The 19979-nt window shown below is 43.8% G+C and overlaps 1 protein-coding gene across 2 annotated transcripts in view; it reads left to right on the top strand.

The window, feature by feature from the left end:
• The window catches only part of ERG (ETS transcription factor ERG), a 204136-nt gene that overhangs the window by 49834 nt on the left and 134323 nt on the right, over positions 1–19979 (top strand). For both annotated transcript variants that reach the window (XM_030577732.1, XM_030577692.1), the window contains exon 2: positions 9539–9623. In XM_030577732.1, the coding sequence (XP_030433592.1) occupies positions 9585–9623 (39 nt within the window). In that variant the 5' untranslated portion in view covers positions 9539–9584. The remainder of the gene's footprint in view (positions 1–9538; positions 9624–19979) is intronic.

Raw genomic sequence — 19979 nt, forward strand, 5'->3', positions numbered from 1 at the left:
GTCTGCCCATACTATCCCTGATTTATAAATTCTGATTCATAAACAGTACTACGATTCCAGTTCTGGGATTTTCTCAAGCAGATACTCAGAGGCAGCTTTACCATATAACACAGGTTGCCCTGGCATGGGGCCCCCCAACAACAGGGGAACCCAGGGCCAGGCAGCTGTGGGGCCAGAAGCTTGGTCCTGCTAGCTCCTGGGGCTCCTGCTGCAGGCTCCGCCCCCACTGGCAGCCAGGCTCCTCCTCCCCCACCTCTTCTCTGCCTCCTCCCTCAGATGCAGCATTCCAACCCCTCCCCCATTCTCCCCGCACTGCCCTTGCCACCAAACAGCAGTTTGCCAGTGCTCAGGTCGCTCCGGGAGGGAGGGGAAAAACAGGGCCACAGCACACTAGGGAGAGGGGGCGGGGCCTTGGGGAAGAGGGTGGAATCGGGGCAAGGTGGAGCAAAGGCAGGCCCCCGCACTCTCCCTACACATCCCCCCCCGCCATGAGCTGCTCAGCAGAGGGCTGAGATGGGGCTGGGAGCATCTCCACGACCCTAGCCCACACCCCCCGCCCCCTGCTCTGACTTCGCACCCCCCCAACATCCCTACCCCACCCTGAGCACCAAATGGGAGTTCCTGCACCCCCCCCATTCTTACCAGCACCCGTCGCACCAAATGGGAGCTGCCCCAGGTAAGCGCTCCACACCCAACCTCCTGCCCCAATCCTGAGCCCCCTTCTGCATCCTAACTTCTGGTCAGACCCTGCACCCCAACCCGCAATCTGCTCCTGCACGCCGCCCACAGCTCCCTGCCCTCCCTGACTACTGCACCCTCTCATACACCCCCAGCCATGACTCCTGCACCTTCTCACCCCCAGCCACCTGCCCTATCTGACTCCTGCAACCCCCCAATACCCTCTGCCCCCCCCCAACCCAGCCCCTGCCCTCCCTGGCTCCTGCACCCCACCACACTCCCAGCCCCCAGCCCACCCTGACTTCTGCACACACACACACACACACACACACACACACACACACACACACACACACACACACACACACACACATCCCCACCTGCACCGCTCACACCAAATGGGAGCTGCCCCAGGTAAGCACTCCACACTCTGACCCAGCCCTGAACCCCTCCTGCATCCTAGCTCCTGGCCAGACCCTGCATCCCAGCCTGTTCCTGCACCCTAACTTCCTCCCAGACCCTGCACCTCCAGCCCTGAGCCCCTTCTTCACCCCAAGTCCTGGCCAGATCCCACACCCCAACAATTGTTTACATTTTTTTTATAAAGCGCTCTTATCCAAAGCGCTTTACAATAGTTAGCTAACAGTATGAACATGTTTGGAAAGATCATTAAGCGGTCCGCCGAGACCTTCAGCAATTTTCAAGTGGTCTGTGAAAAATAAGTTAGACTACAAAAACAATCAAGGTACCTCACTTTATTTTCATTTGCTTCCTATTACTTATAGGAGGAGGATGAAGAAAAAAAGAATGAACAACGGGGCAGGGGAGCAGGATGTTCTTTTTCTTGGCTGGGTGCCCAAGGAGGGGCCCCAAAAATGAAGCTGAGCACAGGGCCCCACTACTCTAAATCCGCCACTGCAGATACTATTATTGTCATGAATTGTGTCATGTGAGGAATTTACCTCTTGCAAAATATTCCTTCGAGGTGCACAATAGTCACTTTTCAGCTCTGAAGCAGTTTCTCACAAGCCTATGTGGAAAGAGAAGATTCTCATTTGCTCACTGGAATCCATAACAATTGTTCTGGCTCTGGAACATTTCTCTGTACAGAACAAGTATTTCTTTCTTTCATGGATTCCAAAATGTATTATATCATTTTCTTCTCCTTCAGAGCCTCCCACATGGTAACTAAGGCTGGGTGAAATCCTGGCCCCAATGAAGTGAATGGCAAAAATCTCATTGACTTCACCCCTGAACTGTAAGAGTACCAATAAAGGACTTAATTCACCTCTGAGTGCAATAGTGAAATGAAAATTGCACCCCCTGCGACCAGCAGAACAACTGTGTCACCTAGGGCATACACTTACCAGGGGAGAGCAGCTTTAATTTCTGGCAGTAGCCATATGCTCCAGTTACACAGCCACTGGGTCTGATACAGGCTGTCCAGGGAATGTGCTGAATCATCACCTGTCCTAGGTACTCTAACCTGGTCTTGCTGTACCCCAGTGGTCCCCAACCTTTTCGGTCTGGCGCCTGGCAGACGAAAGACCGTGGCAGCGGTTGAGCATCTGCCAAAATGCCACTGAAATTTGGCGGCATTTCGGGCGGCGACCGCCTCTGGATGACACCACGTGGCAGCAAGACCGTCATCCAGAGGCGTTGCCAGCCGAATTTCAGCGGCATTTTGACGGATGCTTGACCGCCGGCCAGGGTGCGGGCGCATTTAGATGCCCCACGGGCGCCATGGTACCCGTGGGCACCGCGTTAAGGACCCCTGCGTACACCCTGCCAGCTAGCTCTAGGTGCCCAGATAGAGTGAGATTAGCCTGGGTTCCATTGGACAGGGACTGGATAGAACCTAGGGAGTGAATACAGCTCCACCTTTTAAAAATGCTCAAACATCTTAAATAGTTTTCTGTAAAATATATGACATGTGCAGGCTACATGATGGTGTGGTAGGGTTTAAAGGGCTTTACTCTGGCACTCATTTGGGATGATTTGTATAACTGACTCCTGGATTCACCCCATGAATAATAGTAATGATCCCAAAGCCCTCATGCTAATAAAACCTCTGTACAATACCACATCATATTATTCGCTACATTACACACGTGTGTGCTTAAGTAAAATTTCCACTGCTGTCTACCATTCATAGCTTTTCATATAATCTCATACTTACATATTTATGAACTGTACGTTTGTACTGCTGTTAGGCTATGTCCTTTTAAAGGGGTGATAAGAGGCTGTTCCCAAAGTGTAATTACCAGCTGGAAGGGGGCTGTTGAATAAAATTCCACCATCCTTCTCTCTATAACTGGCTGTTTGGGATGTTCCTTTAATATGATCATTGCCTTCAGTGGAGCTATACCAGTTTACACCAGCTGAGCATCTGGCCCATGAAATTTAGCAGGTCAGTTTTCATACACAGAGGATTCCATTACGGTTATGATGATATAAATGCAACAAGCTGGAGTTTGCATATTATACATTTCTCAGATTGATATTGTGGGCCAAATTCCACCCCTGGTATAACTACATGCTTTGAGTTGACAAAAATAGCACTGACAGAATATAACTCTAAATTATACTAACGGACAAATTCGGCTCTGAGTTTCAGTATATGTAGCTCAGAGTGGAATTTGGACCTAAATCTGAGTTCATCTGTTAAACTGAATGGCAGGACATACTGTCTTACTGTGTTTTAGTGGAATACGTAGAACCTGCATCTAGATAAGCATAATGTGCCAATCTGTGAAAAAAATAATTTATGCTCTCATTATGAAGGGAAAGATTGCACAGGGGAAACACTACTAATGTAACAACAGGTGAGTAGACCCTCTAGAGTACGGGGAAGACTTTGCCAAATAACTAAGAGTTTATCATTGTGTACATTAGTCTGATCCTTTTGATATGACTCTAAAGAGAAAAACAATTTAATCACATCCGTTCATATTTCCAAGGCTCTTTGATGTATGCCTACAGCTTTAAGATATTCCAGTTGGAGTTGCAAGTATAAATGGAAAGGGTAGTAGACTCTATAGTTTATATCGGTCTTCAAATATGGAATTTACATATTATTGGTAGAGAGTATGACAGTAAAAATGCATATCCAGATTTGGTTGATTGCATCCTGTGCCATCATTTTATTTTATTTTCTTATTGGCGTTCAAATAGACCTGAACACAACTGTGGAAATTGTCCTCCTTAATTTAGTATCTAATGAACAATGCTACTTTGTTATGTTCTGTATATGTGCTTGTAAAACAAAGTGAGTGAAACTTTGTGTAAACTAGGGACACCTGGAACTATAACAATTTTGCTGAAGTACGGTTAATGTAAGAATTGCTCTGTAAACACTAAAATATGCTCTGGCTCACCATTTAGGCGCTGATTCAGGAAAACACTTAAGGACATATTTAATTTCAAGTATGTCCTTAAGTCCCATTAACTTGGGACTTAAATACATGCTTAAAGTTAGGCACATGTTTATGTGCTTTCCTAGATGGAGATGCTTTCCTGAATCCAGCCTTTATAGCTTGTTACTGCAAGGTGCTGAGCAACCTCTGGGGGTGCTCAGCACCATTCGGGATCAGGCTTTTAAGCTAGAGGCATGCTTAGCAAATATTACAGTTCAAAATATACAACTAAGGGCAGACCCTTTGACAGATTGTGACGCACAAAACATGACATGCATGAAGCTCGGGGGTTGGGGGTATTATGACAAAAATACTGTCTGGTTCAGAAAGTTAGTACCAGATGTCTGAAACATCTATATCCGACCAGTAAAGGTGAAGTGAAATGATTTAAATAATGGTTTTATTTTCGGGGGGAAAAACCCAAGAAATATAATGAAGGTTTTTTAGGCAATGATTTGCTAAGATAGGAATACAAAGTTGTGCTTTCTGTAGTATGGGATCTAGAAGGGCACTGTTTCTGGCCCGATGAAGCTGTAAATGGTTATCCAGGTCAGAATTAAGACTCTGTTGTGAAAGATATGGCTATTTCCTGCCATGCCCTTGTGAGAACTTATTGAATTAAGTTTAAATATCTTTGCGGTCCACTGGAGAGTTTTGAAGGACAGACACCTACCACAGCCCAAGGTGGAGTTGAGGTGACCTCTGGCAAGCTTTTTAGCATATGTGTTTTCTTGTTTTTAATATGTTTTCTCCGTAATACATTTCTTCTTAAGGTGAAAATGTTTGCTTAGTGCTGCATGGTAACGTAACTGAGGGTGTCCTGGGAGTCTCTACTTACTATCGGAACACTTCCGGCTGGCCATGTCTGGGGGTTAGCTTGGCCAGCCCAACACCCTCTTCTTGCAGTTCCTCAGCCTGCTGTCTCACTTTGTGGCCCCTCTCTTGCTCCTCAGGAGCTGCCACATCTCATCTTCATGACCTAGCCCTCCAGCCAAGTCACAAATAGTCCTCCCCTTCCAAGGTACTATCAAGGCCTTCCACACCATCCCAGATGGTCCTTAACTGCCCTGACTGAGCCACTCCATTAGTACCCAGAAAAAGTGGACCTATACAGTCTTCAAGTTCACTGCCCAGATTGTACCTCTGATTCAGTGGCTGTTAGGGGAACCTAGACTTTCCCTCTACTCTGGGTTCCAGACCAGAAATCCTGCCTCCAGTACCCAATGTGTGTACAAGCAGAAACCTTTATGCCACGCCTCTGCTCTCCTTCCTATCGGTCCTGTCCCAGGCTCTTACTCTCTACCCTTTTAGCCAACCCCCTATCTCCTGGATCTGATAGACAAACCCTTCCTCTTGAGTCCAAATCCCTTTCTCTCCCTTGTCCCAGGGAGAGTGACTGCAGTCTCTTTTCTCCTATCAGCTTCCTGTTTTTATAGAAGCCCCACCTGTTCCTACACAGGTGACTTTCTCTTACTTAGAGCTCTCCTATCTCCATAAATATTCCCCAGTTTTCAGCCTAAGAAGTCCATTGGCCCATGGTTAGGTTAACCATTAGGGTTAATTTGAGTGTGAGGGACACGCCCTATCACAGCAGGCAATATGCTGAGCATAGAGTCTGGAGAGAAAGCAAAGTGAAGTCTGTGGTCTTTTAGGCAGTCAGTCTTGCTGGGAATATTACAGTGTTGTCTGGGAAGTGTGCAGCCTGGAAACCCCCTGGTTAGGAGGGAGAGAGACATGGGTCTCTCTGCCCAAAAGAGGTGATGGTTGAAGATCCAGGTACCTAGGTTATGTCTAAACTAGCACTTTTGTCAGTAAAACTCTTGTCTGTCAGATGTGTGAAAAAACACACACACATCCGCGACTGACAAATGTTTCACTGACAAAAGTGCCAGTGTGAACAGTGCTAAGTCGGCAGGAGACTGTCTCCTCCTGACATAGTTACAGCCACTCATTGGGAGATAGTTTAATTGTGCTGGTGGGAGAGCTCTCTCCTGCAGGCACAGAGCAGCTACTCAAGAGACCTTACAGCAGCATACCTGCATTGGTACAGCTGTGCCGCTGTAAGGTCTATAGTATAGACATAGCCCTAGAGTGGGTGCCTTTGGTGGACCACAAGTGGGGAATTCAGGTGCAGTGGCCCTGAACTGTGACAAATGCTGTTGAAACAGCAACCTCCATGTGGGAGCACAGCTACAGATGAGTGCCTTAATAGGAAATATATAAAATTGCCATAACCTATCCATGTTTCAAATTCAGACTGAACAAACATTTTCTTTGATTTCCAGTTGGATTTATAAATTTCTCCCACCCTCTCTTTGTAAAGAATTCTCTGTTCTGGTGTCTAGATGTAGACTGAAAGAGTACCAGCATAATCCAGTCAGTTTTGCCTGAACTACTGTTCCTGGCTGTTCGCGCCAGGCAAATTTAAGATCTGATGCTATGTCTACATACACTGCAGTTAGACACCCACAACTGCCCTGTGCTAGCCAGGGCCGGTTCCAGGCATCAGCCAAGCAAGCTCGTGCTTGTGGCGGCAGATTCTAAGGGGCAGCATTCCGGCCAATCCTAGGGCGGCATGGCCGCCCTTTTTTTTCTTTTTTCTTTTTGTTCACCACTCTGGCCACCCTGTAGGGAGTGGTGGCACGGAGGAGGGGAGCGCCCTGCTGGGAGCTGGCCACACGCTCCATCTGCCCCAGCCGGTGCCAGGTCTGCAGCAAGCCTGGCAGCCCGCATCCTTCCCTCCCCTCCAACTCCCTTCTCTCTCTCCCCTCCCACTCTCTCCCCCTCCCCCCTGCTAGCCAGGGTGCACACTCCACTGCTCGGGGCACGTCTGCAGCACAGAGAGTCCCACTAGCCAAAAGTATGCATCCTGGCTCCGTCTGCCCTGCAGGTTTTATTTTGCTTTGCTGCTCCAGCCGCCCGCAGGTTTTTTGTTTTTTTTTTTTTGCTTGGGGTGGCAAAAAAGCCAGAGCCAGCCCTGGTGCTACATGACTCGGGCTCGCAGGGCTCAGGCAAAGAGGCTATTTAGTTGCAATTTAGACGTTCCGGCTCAGGCTGCAGTCCGAGCTCTGGCACCCTCCCATCTCTCAGGTTCCTCGAGCCCAGTCTCTAACCTAACTCCAACATCTAAACCGCAATTGAACAGCCTGTTGCTCTGAGCCCCATGAGGCTGAGTCGGCTGGCACAGGCTGGCTGCAGGTTTTTAATTGCGATGTAGATATTCCCTAAGAAGTCTGGTGATCCTGTTCCAAAAGTACTAAACTGAGGCCTGTCATAGTTTTCCCATGCAGAGTGAAGCCCACATATGTTAATAACTGGTGATTAGTGAACGGATGTATTTAAATTCTTCATCAGGGGCCAGATTTTTCAAGATATTTAGGTGTCTAAATATGCAGATAGGAGTCTAATGGGATTTACAAAGGGCCTAAGTGATTAATTCCTATTTAATTCAATTGGAGTTAGATACCTAGGTACTTTTGAAAGTCCCATGAAGCACCTATCTTATATTTAGGTATCTAAATACCTCTGAAAAATTGCCTCCAAATCTTATTTTATGGGCTAAATTGTGGCAGCTTTTTCTGCATATATGTTAAAGGAGACGGGCAAGCTGGGCAAAACCCTTAACCACGCTTTCTGCACCCAAACCTGCAAAATTCACACACTGCAGATCCTCCCTGATCAGACCCATGAAGTGGCATTCTTGTTTGGTTCCTGAATTGGCGTGTTCAGCTGTTTATCATGGATACTCCCTGTCCATGTTTCTCTTTATCTCCCATTAGCCTCCCTCACTATGATTTTAGTCCTGCAAGGTGCAGAACTCCTAAACATCCTATTGACTTATGTGGGTGTTGCTCTTCTGGCAGGGAGAGGGTCACAAATGTATTCAGGTCTTATCTTGGTTAGCAATTCAGTCACAATACCTGACTGAGTCTAGCTATCTTCTTAAAACCTGAATGAAACATTTCAAAATAGATATAATCACTGGTGCAGCAAAACTCTAAATTTTCTTTGATAATTTTTCACATTTTTCCAGTGGCTGTAAAAATGATGACCATGATGATAGAGGGAGTGAAATAAAATCTCACAATTTATACAACTCTAATATTTTAATATATGACATTTTGAGATCTTCAATTTTTTATCCCATAAAACACATTGGATAATGCTGCTGATGTTTGAGAAGGGGGTTGCAGTTGAAAAAGGAGTTAGGTTCATTTGTTCAATAGTTACTTTTTAAAAAAATTAAAAATTGCACATCTGTTTTGCATGAAATGTACCAACACTTCAAATCACGTGGGAGAGAAATCTCCAAGAACACAATCACTTCCAACAACCCATATGACTTTCATGGCTAGCTGGGGGAACTGCACCAATGGTGCACCTAACTGGAATTTTGCTTGCATTGGGCTTTCCAAATTGGGTCTTAAAGTTTACTAGCCCATTCTGATTGACTCAGGTGGGGGAAGGTTGGGCCCTTTGAGTAGTAAAAGGAAAATTCACTAATGGCCAAATTCGATACCTTTAATCACACTGAGTACTACCTTATTCCACAATGGTCCATTAAGGTGCAACACAGTGAGTCAAGGTATTAGCCTTTGGCCGTGACAGGTAAATAGAAGTTTGAGTCTCAAATGATCTTAACTGTAAAGAACAGTATGAATTAATACATCTCTGTCACTTTAAAAGACAAAAGGAGTTCAAGAATCTAAAGGAATCACTCTGCATGGAAAATGGGGATTTTCTAGGCTTTTAAGGGAAAACAAAGAAAAAATGGGTATCTTTTGCTTTAAATGAACTAAAATTGTTATGTTTTTGCATTTGTGTTCTTACTACAAACCATGGTTCTTTAGCACATAGCTAATGTTCCTATTATTGAGCAATATGTTATTTTAGATGAGACATTACTTAAAAAATAAAAATATTATCTAAATAATACTGTACTATCAATCTTATATTGGGAATTTCAAAAGTTCTGTGTTTTAAAATGCTATTGAACTAGATGATGGGGCAGAGCCCTAGCTCTTGTAGATGGGCACCAGCTCCATGGAAGCGATGCTTATTTACATCAGCTGAGGATCTACCCAATTATGTTGCATCTAACAGGGGAAGAAGAAATTCTAGAGCAACTCTGCCCTATATTAAGAATACCAGGGCTATACAATTAGAGCACTGGTATTCAGTTCTTATTCAGGGAGAATTGCCCTATTAAGTTTAAAGGAGAATTTTCCTGAATAAGGAACACAGGTTTCAACCCCTACATGCTTTCTCCTTTAATAAATAAACCTTAATGGAGGCTATAGAACCAATAATATCTTTCTTACAGCATCAGTTGTATTTGCTATAGGGGAAAAAAACTTACTTCTCCAGAAAAGAAAATAGAGTCTTCTTGAAAATAAATATAAGCATATAGACTCTTACATGATTTTGTTTTCTTGTCTGTGCAGCTGCCTTGGGGTTTGAACTGTTAAACACATTGGCCTCTTAAAGGACATGATTCAGACTGTCCCAGATCCAGCAGCTCATATCAAGGTAAGTTTTCTGTTGACTGTAAGTCTTTAAATGTTCAGAAAATAATAATGTTAAGGATTGTATATTCATATTACTTGCCTTCTGAATGGCTCTAAATTATATTAATTTACCATATTGGCTTTTGCATTCTCTTATAGTTGTACGTTGTCAATATTCACAATATTAACTCTTTTTTTGGCACTTGTTCCAAAGACTGAAATAGACTTCAGTTGGTCCTATCACATCAAATTTTGAGGATAAGTCTCTGTGGATTATAGAGCTATGTTTTTTTTGCTTAAAATTCATGATGCTCAATAAGTGAATCCACCTGGAAAATACAAAGCTCACACAGCACAGATCCTGTTCCATTGAAGTAAATGGCAACATTTCCACTGACTTTATGGCAGCAGGAAACTGCATGTAACATAGAAAACAAAGCAACCAAAAACCCATTAAAAAAAAAAGAGAGTAGAATTCTTAGTTGTATATAAATCAGTGGGAGTTTGGCCACTAACTCATGGGACTAGAATGTAGTCCAAAATGCAAACACTGCTTTTCTACATCCTTGAAAATGGTAATATTTTTTGAGCTTCACTGTGTACATCATAATAGAGCCCAAAGCATTTTCTTGCCCTTCTATCATGGAACAGATAATATTTATCTAAGTAGACTTACAAATGTAGCCAACTGCTATATTATTAAGAACGCTACAGTTCTGGAAATAGAACATATGCAGTACTGTACCACTTGAGCCCAACAAGCTAATGTTGAATACTGTATTTCTGCCTATAGATCATTGTAAAGGCCTTATTTGGAAGAGTTCATAACTGCTTCGGAAATGACAGATTTACCTCCTAAAGAACACAGCTGGAACTGTGATTGTCCAGTAAAGAAATGTATCCACACCAGTGTCAAAAGCCTACCGATATTTATTTACATCCAATACTTCAAGACTCAGTTGTTTAGGTTATCATTGCTCCAGCAGCCTAAAGATATCACTTGATAAATAAAATTGCACTAGTAAGAGAAATAGATTGACTGTGCGTTTGGTGCTGAGCAGATTTTAAATGAAATATAATGTTTCTTTTGATATCCAGTTCTGAGTATTAAATCTTCTGGATTTTATTTGTATCTTAACATTGGGTTTTACAGTATTTGATTCAATTATTCTGTTTGCTTGGTTGTAGTCTTATAGTTCTGTTCGCTTTTTTGCCTTCTGTGGAGTTCCTACTCAGTCAACTGAAAAATACCAGTCAGTGGGCACAATATAGAATAACTGCATTTCTGAAATTTGTTTTTATTGAGCTGTGAGTTAGAACAAAAGTACATGGTTGTGGGAAGAAAACACTTTTCACAGTCTTCTTGTATTCAGATGTTTTTAAGGAATATGAGCAGTAAAATATTGATGTGCATAATAATCTGATATGAAAATGGTAACAATTCAGATGTTTTTAAGGCATCAAATATATTTTTGCAGAGTGTTGGTATTTTCAGAGCCAAACATAACACCAAAAAGAACTGAATTTCATATATTTTGCCAAAAATGGCATCAGAAGTAGTTTTTTTCACACTGGGATTTGAATTCAAAGGGATGGGAGGTGCGTGTGTGTGTATGTGTGTGTTTGTGTGTGACTTTTGTGGGAAGTCTAATAATGAATGCTTCTGACAGACTGGCAATTGCAATCAACCATTTTTTCCTACGTGTATAGAAAACACACAAGCATAGGTCCTACATCTTCCAGTAACAGTTATAGGCTTTTTATAAACTAAATTTGAACCAGGCCTGAGACGTGTCTATATCCAACTGTGCTCGAAAAACACTTACTATAGACACAGAAGGCTTATGTTATTCTATCAACCTAGCACTGCTAAGCAAGCAAACTATATAGTTATAGGAGTAAGAAATGGAGTCTGTTTGCCACAGCTCCTGGTCAGCGGTGCAGCAGGGGGGCTGCTTAAGGCAGGCTTCCTGCCTGTCCTGGCACTGCAGACCACGCCGCGTCCTGGAAGCGGCCAGCAGCAGGTCTGGCTCCGAAGTGGAGGCACACAAGTGGTTCCACGTGGCTCTCGCCTGTAGGCACCAGCCCCCAGTTCCCATTGGCTGGGAACCAATTGGTGGAGCTGGTGCTTAGGGTGGGGTAGTGCATGGAGCTTCATGCCCCCCTCCCGCCTGCCTAGGAGCTGGACCTGCTGCTGGCCACTTCCAGGGCGCACGCGGTGTCAGAACAGGTAGGGACTAGCCTGCCTTAGCCAGGCAGCACTGCTGATGGGACTTTTAGTGGCCCGGTCAGTGGCGCTGAGCAGAGCCACTGCGATCCAGTGCATTATATTCTGTGACCCATACTGAGTCGCGACCTGCAGTTTAAAAACCACTGATTTAGATAATGGCATACAGAGTACACTCACAAAGTTTGCAGATGATATCAAGCTGGGAGGGGTTTGCTAGTGCTTTGGAGGATAGGATTTACATTCAAATGCTCTGGAAAACTGGAGAAATAGTCTGAAGTAAATAGGATGAAATTTAGTAAGGAAAAATGCAAAGTACTCTACTGAGAAAGGAACAATTAGTTGCACACCTACAAAATGGGAAATGAATGCTTAGGAAGAAGTATTGTGGAAAAGGGATCTGGGGGTCATAGTGGATCATGGATGAGTCAACAGTGTAGCACTGTTCCAAAAAAGCAAACCTCATTCTGGGATATTAGCAGGAGTATTGTAAGCAAGACATGAGAAGTAATTCTTCCAGTCTGCTCCGCGCTGATACAATCCCAACTGGAGTATTGTGGTCCAGTTCTGGGCGACACATTTAGGAAAGACATGGACAAGTTGGAGAAAGTACAGAGGAGGACAACAAAGATGACTGAAGCTCTGGAAAACATGACGTATGAGGGAAGATTACAATTTTTTTGTTTGTTTAGTCTGGAAAAGAGAAGACTGAGAGGGGACATGATAACAGTTTTCAAGTACATAAAAGGTTGTTACAAGGAGGAGGGATAAAAATTGTTCTCCTAAACCTCTGAGGATAGGACAAGAAGCAATGGGCTTAAATTGCAGCAAGAGTGGTTTAGGCTGAACATTAGGAAAAATGTCCTCACTGTTAGGGTGGTTAAGCACTGGAATAAATTGCCTAGGGAGGTTGTGTAATCTCCACTGGAGATTTTTAAGAGCAGGTTAGAAAAACACCTATCAGGTATGGTCTAGGTAATACTTAGTCCTGCCGTGAGTGCAGGTGACTGGACTAGATGACTTCTTGAGGTCCCTTCCAGTGCTACAATTCTATAATGCTGTGATTACTGCGCTTTACAATGAGAACTGAGGAGTGCCTGATCCCAAAACCCATATACCATCAAACTTTTGGAGTCTTTTAAATCTGAATGTATAGTTTAAGCCCATCTCTGATGAACGTTAAGCTTTAAAATTATGCAGCCTGATTGAAGCATTTATAATTTTCATTGTTCATTATTTTCCTCTTCGTTCTCAAAATGCAGTTGCCTCAAACCACAGTTTTGTGTTTTCATTCAAAATTGTTTGGCAGGAATGAAAAGAGAAGGATAATTTATGTGGACAATGTACCATGAAAGTATTCAGTTCTAGCTTGGAGTATGCAAAGAGGATGAATGGCTTGGAAATTTTGGTCCTGATCCTGCAAACACTTACAGATGTGCTTAAGCTCTGTTTATCTGAGTGGTCCCATTACAGTAGGGCCCTACAAAATTAATTGCCATGAAAAACATGTCATGGATCATGAAATCTGGTCTTTTGTGTGGTTTTACCTTATACTATACAGATTTCACAGGGGAGACCAGTGTTTCTCAAATTGGGGGTCCTCACCTAAAAGGGAGCTAAATGGGGGTTGCAAGGTTATTTTAGGGGGGATCGTGGTTTCACCACCCTCACTTCTGCGCTGCCTTCAGAGTTGGGTGGCTGAAGAGAAGCAGCTGTTTGCTGGGCACCCAGCTCTGAAGGCAGTGTACTGCCAGAAGTCGTGCAGAAGTAAGGGTGGCAATACCATACCATGCCATCCTTACTTCTGTGCTGGTGCTGGCGCTGGCAGCGGCTCTGCCTTCAGAGCTGGGCTCCCAGCCAGCAGCCACCGCTCTCCAGTTGCCCATCTCTGAAGGCAGCGCCGCCGCCAGCAGCAGCACAGAAATAAAGGTAGCAGTATCGCAAACCCCCCACACAATAACCTTGCAACATGCCCCCAACTCCTTTTGGGTCAGGACCCCTACAATTACAACATGGTGAAATTTCAGATTTAAATAGCTGAAATAATGAAATTTACAATTTTTAAAAAACCCTGTGATGATGAAATTGACCAAAATCGACGTGAATTTGGTAGGGCCCTACTCATATGGGTAAAGTTAATCATGTACATAACTGTTTGCAGGATTGGGACATTAGTTTGTCATTTAGACAGAGTTATTACTGGCGAATAAGTAGTGGTTAGTCACATGAGATTGGTGTACTAGGTAACTATAAACAGTAAAGATGTTTATTTGATTTAAAATAAGATCAAGAAATTCTCAAAAAGCTTCAATTAATATAAAGAAATTCATGTTGGACAGTCATTTGTAAAGTTTTTGATTTGTTGAAAGTCTTGTAGTACCAGGACCAAGTGTTTATGACAAAGCTTGAGTGCCCTGACTTTTCCAGAATAGTTTTGCTGTAGGAGGATTTTGTGCTGAAAAGATGATGACATCCAGTACTGTTTGAAATAGAACAGGTTTCCTTTATTCCTGGAAGAGGGGTATTGTTTTAAGTTGGAGCTGTAAGGAATTAGATGCAAAACATGATATAAAAGATTATTTTATCCATGGTACCACATAATCAAGATGTGTTTTGGTATTAACAGAATATCAGGTTTGGGCACCTTCAGCTGAGTCTGAGGACTAGCCAGCACAGCCTCCAGGCAGACTATGATTGCAGCTGAGTTGTAGTAGGACAGCCTGATTGGCCAGACCACCTGCATTTGCCAAAGGGAACCAGCAGGCCTGCTTTTAAGCTCAGCAGTTGCTGGTTGCTTAATGCTTTGGCCTACAGCTGTGATTGTGGTTGCTCCTGTCCTGCATTAGCTTCTGCCTTGCTCTAGTCCTGCTCCAGCCTTTGTTCCTACGCTGATCCTGAGTCTAGCTCTGACCCTTGCCTCTGGTTCCTGACTGGGGTTCTGACTCTTGGCTCTAGTTTCCAGCTCCCTTGGCCTGGTTCTAACTATTGAGCTGGATTGCCAGTGCTCAGGCCTGACACAGAAGGGTTCAAACTTAACCAAAAGTTCCTTTGTGCCATATGTATTAAGGGTCAAATCAAGAAAAGACAGCATTAGTATTAGCTTTTATGGAGGGTACGCAGTGAAAACATGGAATATGGAAAAACATGGAATGCTCTTTTTCTCAGAGAAGCAGAGCAAAGGCTTCTGGTGTTCTTCTTTTCCTTCGTGATAAGTGGGTATCTCACTGTTTAGCATTTAAGGGTGGAGAAGCTAAACAAGGAGCCAAGTAAGGTTTTTTTTTTGTTAGTCTATAAGGTGCCACAGGATTCTTTGCTGCTTTTAAAAAAAAGATTTTAAACTTAACAGTATATCTATTCATATCCAAAAGAGAGGTTATGGATGTTTTCAGAAAGGTCAGAGCTTAACTTCTCTTTGCAAGGGCAAGACTAATTGCCATTTACATAGGTTTTTACTTGACTTTTTTGCTCTACTGTTAATTAAAAACAAGTACTTGTAACAGTAGTCATAGCAACACATTGTGCAAATGCTACCTAAGATGAGCAGGGCTTGTTTTTAAAGGAACATACCTATAAAACACTAATAGTTAAAATAAAAGCTGTATTTTTTTTAAGAGCCAAATTCTGTTTTCAGCAACCTGGCCTGCAAATGTCTAGTGTTTTTCTGGAGGCCTGGATGTGATCCATTCAGCATGTTTCATGGCTGTGGGGGAATTTCTGGAGTCATATTTCAAGAAAGATATTAAGTCCTTTCTTTCTATCCTGCAGTATCCTCTAATTTGGATCAGTCACTTGGTTTTCTGAGGACAGAAGTTATGGATATGTAATAATGGAATTACACTATTTATTGAGCTAGATCCCCAGCTTGTGTAAATGGGTGAAGATCCACTGAAGTCAGAGCAAGGTTGATTTACATCAACTGAGGATCTGGCCCACATATGTCTACGTGGTTCAAAATTTTCTTTTTGGTGGATGACAAAACAAGAAGAGAGGCATAAATCTCTTGTGGGGGGGGGGAATGTTTATTTTTGATGTTTTGCTCTGGGGACTTTTGAGCTGTGATCTTCAGAGTAGTCATTAACAGATGCAGGATTCACTGACATCTGAAAAGTTACAGAGTAGTAGAGACATTTGTTGATTGTACTGTGTGAGAAGTTTTGAGAGAATATTTGAGAAGTTGAAGACAGAGGGGATGCTTTATCTCCTAGGTCAATTGTGGCACTTTTTGAGGAGACTTGTCAAGAAACATTTTAAACCATGGGCCACATTCTGCGGGCATACACCTGTCAACCTCATTGGTTTTGTAGGTATAACCAAGAAGAGACTGGCACACTGAATCTGTGGCATTGGAGATATACATTTGAAAGCTGTATCTAATATTATAATCAAAGCAAAGAGAGCTTTTCAGAGGAAATTGGAACTTTTGGAAAATATCTCCAGACTTTGAAACCTGGTGGGAGGACTTAAGCTATGTTGAATAGGAGATCCATGAAGGGTACTAGTGACTTGCAGTGTACAGTTATCAGAGGCAATATTTTACTCCTTCACCTCAAAATAATATGAAATAATTTCTTCTGCCAAATGTGAATACATTAATCCCGAATGTAAGGATTATTGATAAAGTAATGGGCATCACATCTGGAAAGGTCTTCTGTGTGAGAGTTTACACTCTGCCTTAGGGTATGTCTACACTACAGGATTATTCCGATTTTACATAAACCAGTTTTGTAAAACAGATTGTATAAAGTCGAGTGCACGTGGCCACACAAAGCACAATAATTTGGCAGTGTGCGTCCGTGTACCGAGGCCAGCGTCGATTTCTGGAGCGTTGCGCTGTGGGTAGCTATCTCGTAGCTATCCCATAGTTCCCGCAGTCTCCCCGCCCATTGGAATTCTGGGTTGAGATCCCAATGCATGATGGTGCAAAAACGGTGTCGCGGGTGATTCTGGGTAAATGTTGTCACTCATTCCTTCCTCCCTGAAAGCAATGGCAGACAATCATTTCACGCCCTTTTTCCCTGGATTGCCCTGGCAGATGCCATAGCATGGCAACCGTGGAGCCTGTTTTGTCTTTTGTCATTGTCACCGTATGTGTACTGGATACCGCTGACAGAGGCGGTACTGCAGTGCTACACAGCAGCATTCATTTGCCTTTGCAAGGTAGCAGAGACGGTTACCAGTCGTTCTGTACCGTTTGCTGTGCCATGGTAAATTGGCGATGAGATGACGATTATCAGTCGTTCTGTACCGTCTGCTGCTGTCATGGGTGCTCCTGGCTGGCCTCACTAATGTCGGCTGGGGGTGCAAAGACAAAAATGGGAATGACTCCCCGGGTCATTCCCTCCTTTATGTTTTATCTAAAAATAGAGTCAGTCCTGCCTAGAATATGGGGCAAGTGTACTAGAGAGCCAGTGCATCAGAGAACCAGAAAGCACAGCCGCTCCGTGTTGGATCCTGCAGAAATGATGAGCTGCATGCCATTCTAGGGTGTGCCCCTGCAACAACCCCACCCGTTGCTTCCCTTCTCCCCCAACCCTCCTGGGCTACTGTGGCAGTATCCTCCCATTTGTGTGATGAAGTAATAAAGAATGCAGGAATAAGAAACACTGAGTTTTTAGTGAGATAAAATGAGGGGGAGGCAGCCTCCAGCTGCTATGACAGTCCAGGCAGGACATTAAATGGTGGGGGGAAGAGGAGCCCAGCATCCTGCTGCTATGATAGTCCAGGCAGTACAGAAACTTTTCTTTAGACATGAAAGGGGGGGCTGATGGAGCTCAGCCCCCCATTGCTATGATGAGGACAGTTACCAGCCGTTCTGTACCATCTGCCGGGAATAACCGGGAGTCATTCCTATTTTTACCCAGGCGCCCCTGGCCAACCTCACCTGAGGCCAGCCAGGAGCACTCACAGGATGATGACGAGGACAGCTATCAGTCCTTTTGTACTGTACTGTCTGCCACCGGGGAGGGGAGGGGAGGGGAGAGGATGCTGCTGTTCAGTGCCGCAGCACCCCGTCTACCAGCAGTATGCGGTAGACATAGGGTGACATTCAAAAAAGTTAAGAAATGATTTTTTTCCCTTTTCTTTCACGGGGGGGGGGGGAGGGAAGGGGAGGTATATTGACGAGATATACCGTGAACCACCCCGGACAATGTGTTTGACCCTACAGGCATTGGGAGCTCAGTCAAGAATGCAAATACTTTTCTGAGACTGTGGGGACTGTGGGATAGCTGGAGTCCACAGTACCCCCTCCTTCCCCCCATGAGCGTCCATTTGATTCTTTGGCTTTCCGTTACACTTGTCACGCAGCACTGTGCTGTGGACTCTGTATCATAGCCTGGAGATTTTTTTCAAATGCTATGTCATTTCGTCTTCTGTAACGGAGCTGTGATAGAACAGATTTGTCTCCCCATACAGCGATCAGATCCAGTATCTCCCCTACGGTCCATGCTGGAGCTCTTTTTGGATTTGGGACTGCATCGCCACCTGTGCTGATCAGAGCTCCATGCTGGCAAACAGGAAATGCAGTTCAAAAGTTCACGGGGCTTTTCCTGTCTAATTGGCCAGTGCATCCGAGTTCAGATTGCTTTCCAGAGCGGTCACAATGGTGCACTGTGGGATACCGCCCGGAGGCCAATACCATCGATTTACGGCCACACTAACCCTAATCCGAAATGGCAATACCGATTTCAGCGCTACTCCTCTTGTTGGGGAGGAGTACAGAAATCAGTTTAAAGAGCCCTTTATATCGATATAAAGGGCCTCGTTGTGTGGACGGGTGCAGGGTTAAATCGGTTTAATGCTGCTAAATTCGGTTTAAACACGTAGTGTAGACCAGGCCTTATATGCAAACATTAATGTTTATGCTGGCAACACTTTTTCTACTTTTCTACTTTTACAAGTGGTGTAATGAGTCTGTTTTAAATCTCCTAACCCTCTTCCCAATGCTGCCAGCCAGATCACAGTTGTTGTGCCTTTATTTTTCCTAAACTGAATTTTTTCTTTGAATGTTCTGAATGATATTGATGGTTTATTTTGAGTGCTCATGAAAGGAAGAGATATTGGCGAGGACTAGGTTTAGCAGTGAATGTGGGTGAAGTGCAGTATTGACAGAGCTCCATAATTTGGTTCATTCATGTGACTCCCCAATCTGCTGGTGGTAAAGTCTGGTACATTATCCCTCCACTGTACCTCCTAATGCCTCAGATGGAGTTATCTTACATGTTAGTTACTTACATGTAACTCACCTGTCAACAAAGGTGAGTTACAATGGTTATTTTGACATTCTTACATGTATCTGGATACTGGTTCCTCCTTACTCTCAAAGATGAGGTTACGCTTTACATCATTTTGCATTCAGGACTGAGACATAATTGTTGCCATAGAGATTACAGCGGTCAAACTCTTTCTTTCTTTCTTTCTTTCTTTTTCTCACCAGCCTCACCGCCCCCCTATCCCCAAGAAAACATCATATTAGTAAAAGAAACGAGAAATAATGGCTTCTGTGTGCTGTAATTGATGAACTTTCAGCATTTCTGAGCAAATTCAAGATCTTTGCCAACAGCCAGATGGAAAACAGTGCTAATGACATGTTCAAAGGGAAGCATGTTATTTTGATAGAAGCTGGTCTAGAGACTTTAATCTCTATTGTTCTGGGGACAAATAGCACGGCTACCTCCTTTAATACAACCACTTTTAAACAACAATTATCTCTTTCATAAGCAGGAAGGGGCATGCTGCAAAGTACTTAATGCATTTTTAATGCACTGGCTAGCATGTATGTTTTCCACTGTCCTGTGTTGGATGGAATCAGATACTTTCAAATGTTATTACAACTGATGGAGGTTCTCCTTCCGTTCATATTGTAGAGGACTATGGTTTTGAAACCAAAGAGGATGGAGTCTGACTGGGATGGCTAAGCTGTGGGGAGAATGGACCACAGTGGGGGAAGAAGAGAGAAGACTGGGACAGAGACAGACTGCAGGGGAGTGGGAGGAAAGCTGCTGCATTAATGATATAGGATTATGTTCTTTACTCCCTGGAAGCAGAAGGGGTCAGGAGTGAGGTGAACAGAGGCAGAGGGGACTGCATCCACTAGAGAACACTTCCTTCCAGAACCTGGAATGCAACCTCAGATTCCTGAGTCTCATCATT

The sequence above is a fragment of the Gopherus evgoodei genome, chromosome 1 (assembly GCF_007399415.2).
Source record: "Gopherus evgoodei ecotype Sinaloan lineage chromosome 1, rGopEvg1_v1.p, whole genome shotgun sequence".
NCBI classification, from domain to species: domain Eukaryota; kingdom Metazoa; phylum Chordata; order Testudines; family Testudinidae; genus Gopherus; species Gopherus evgoodei.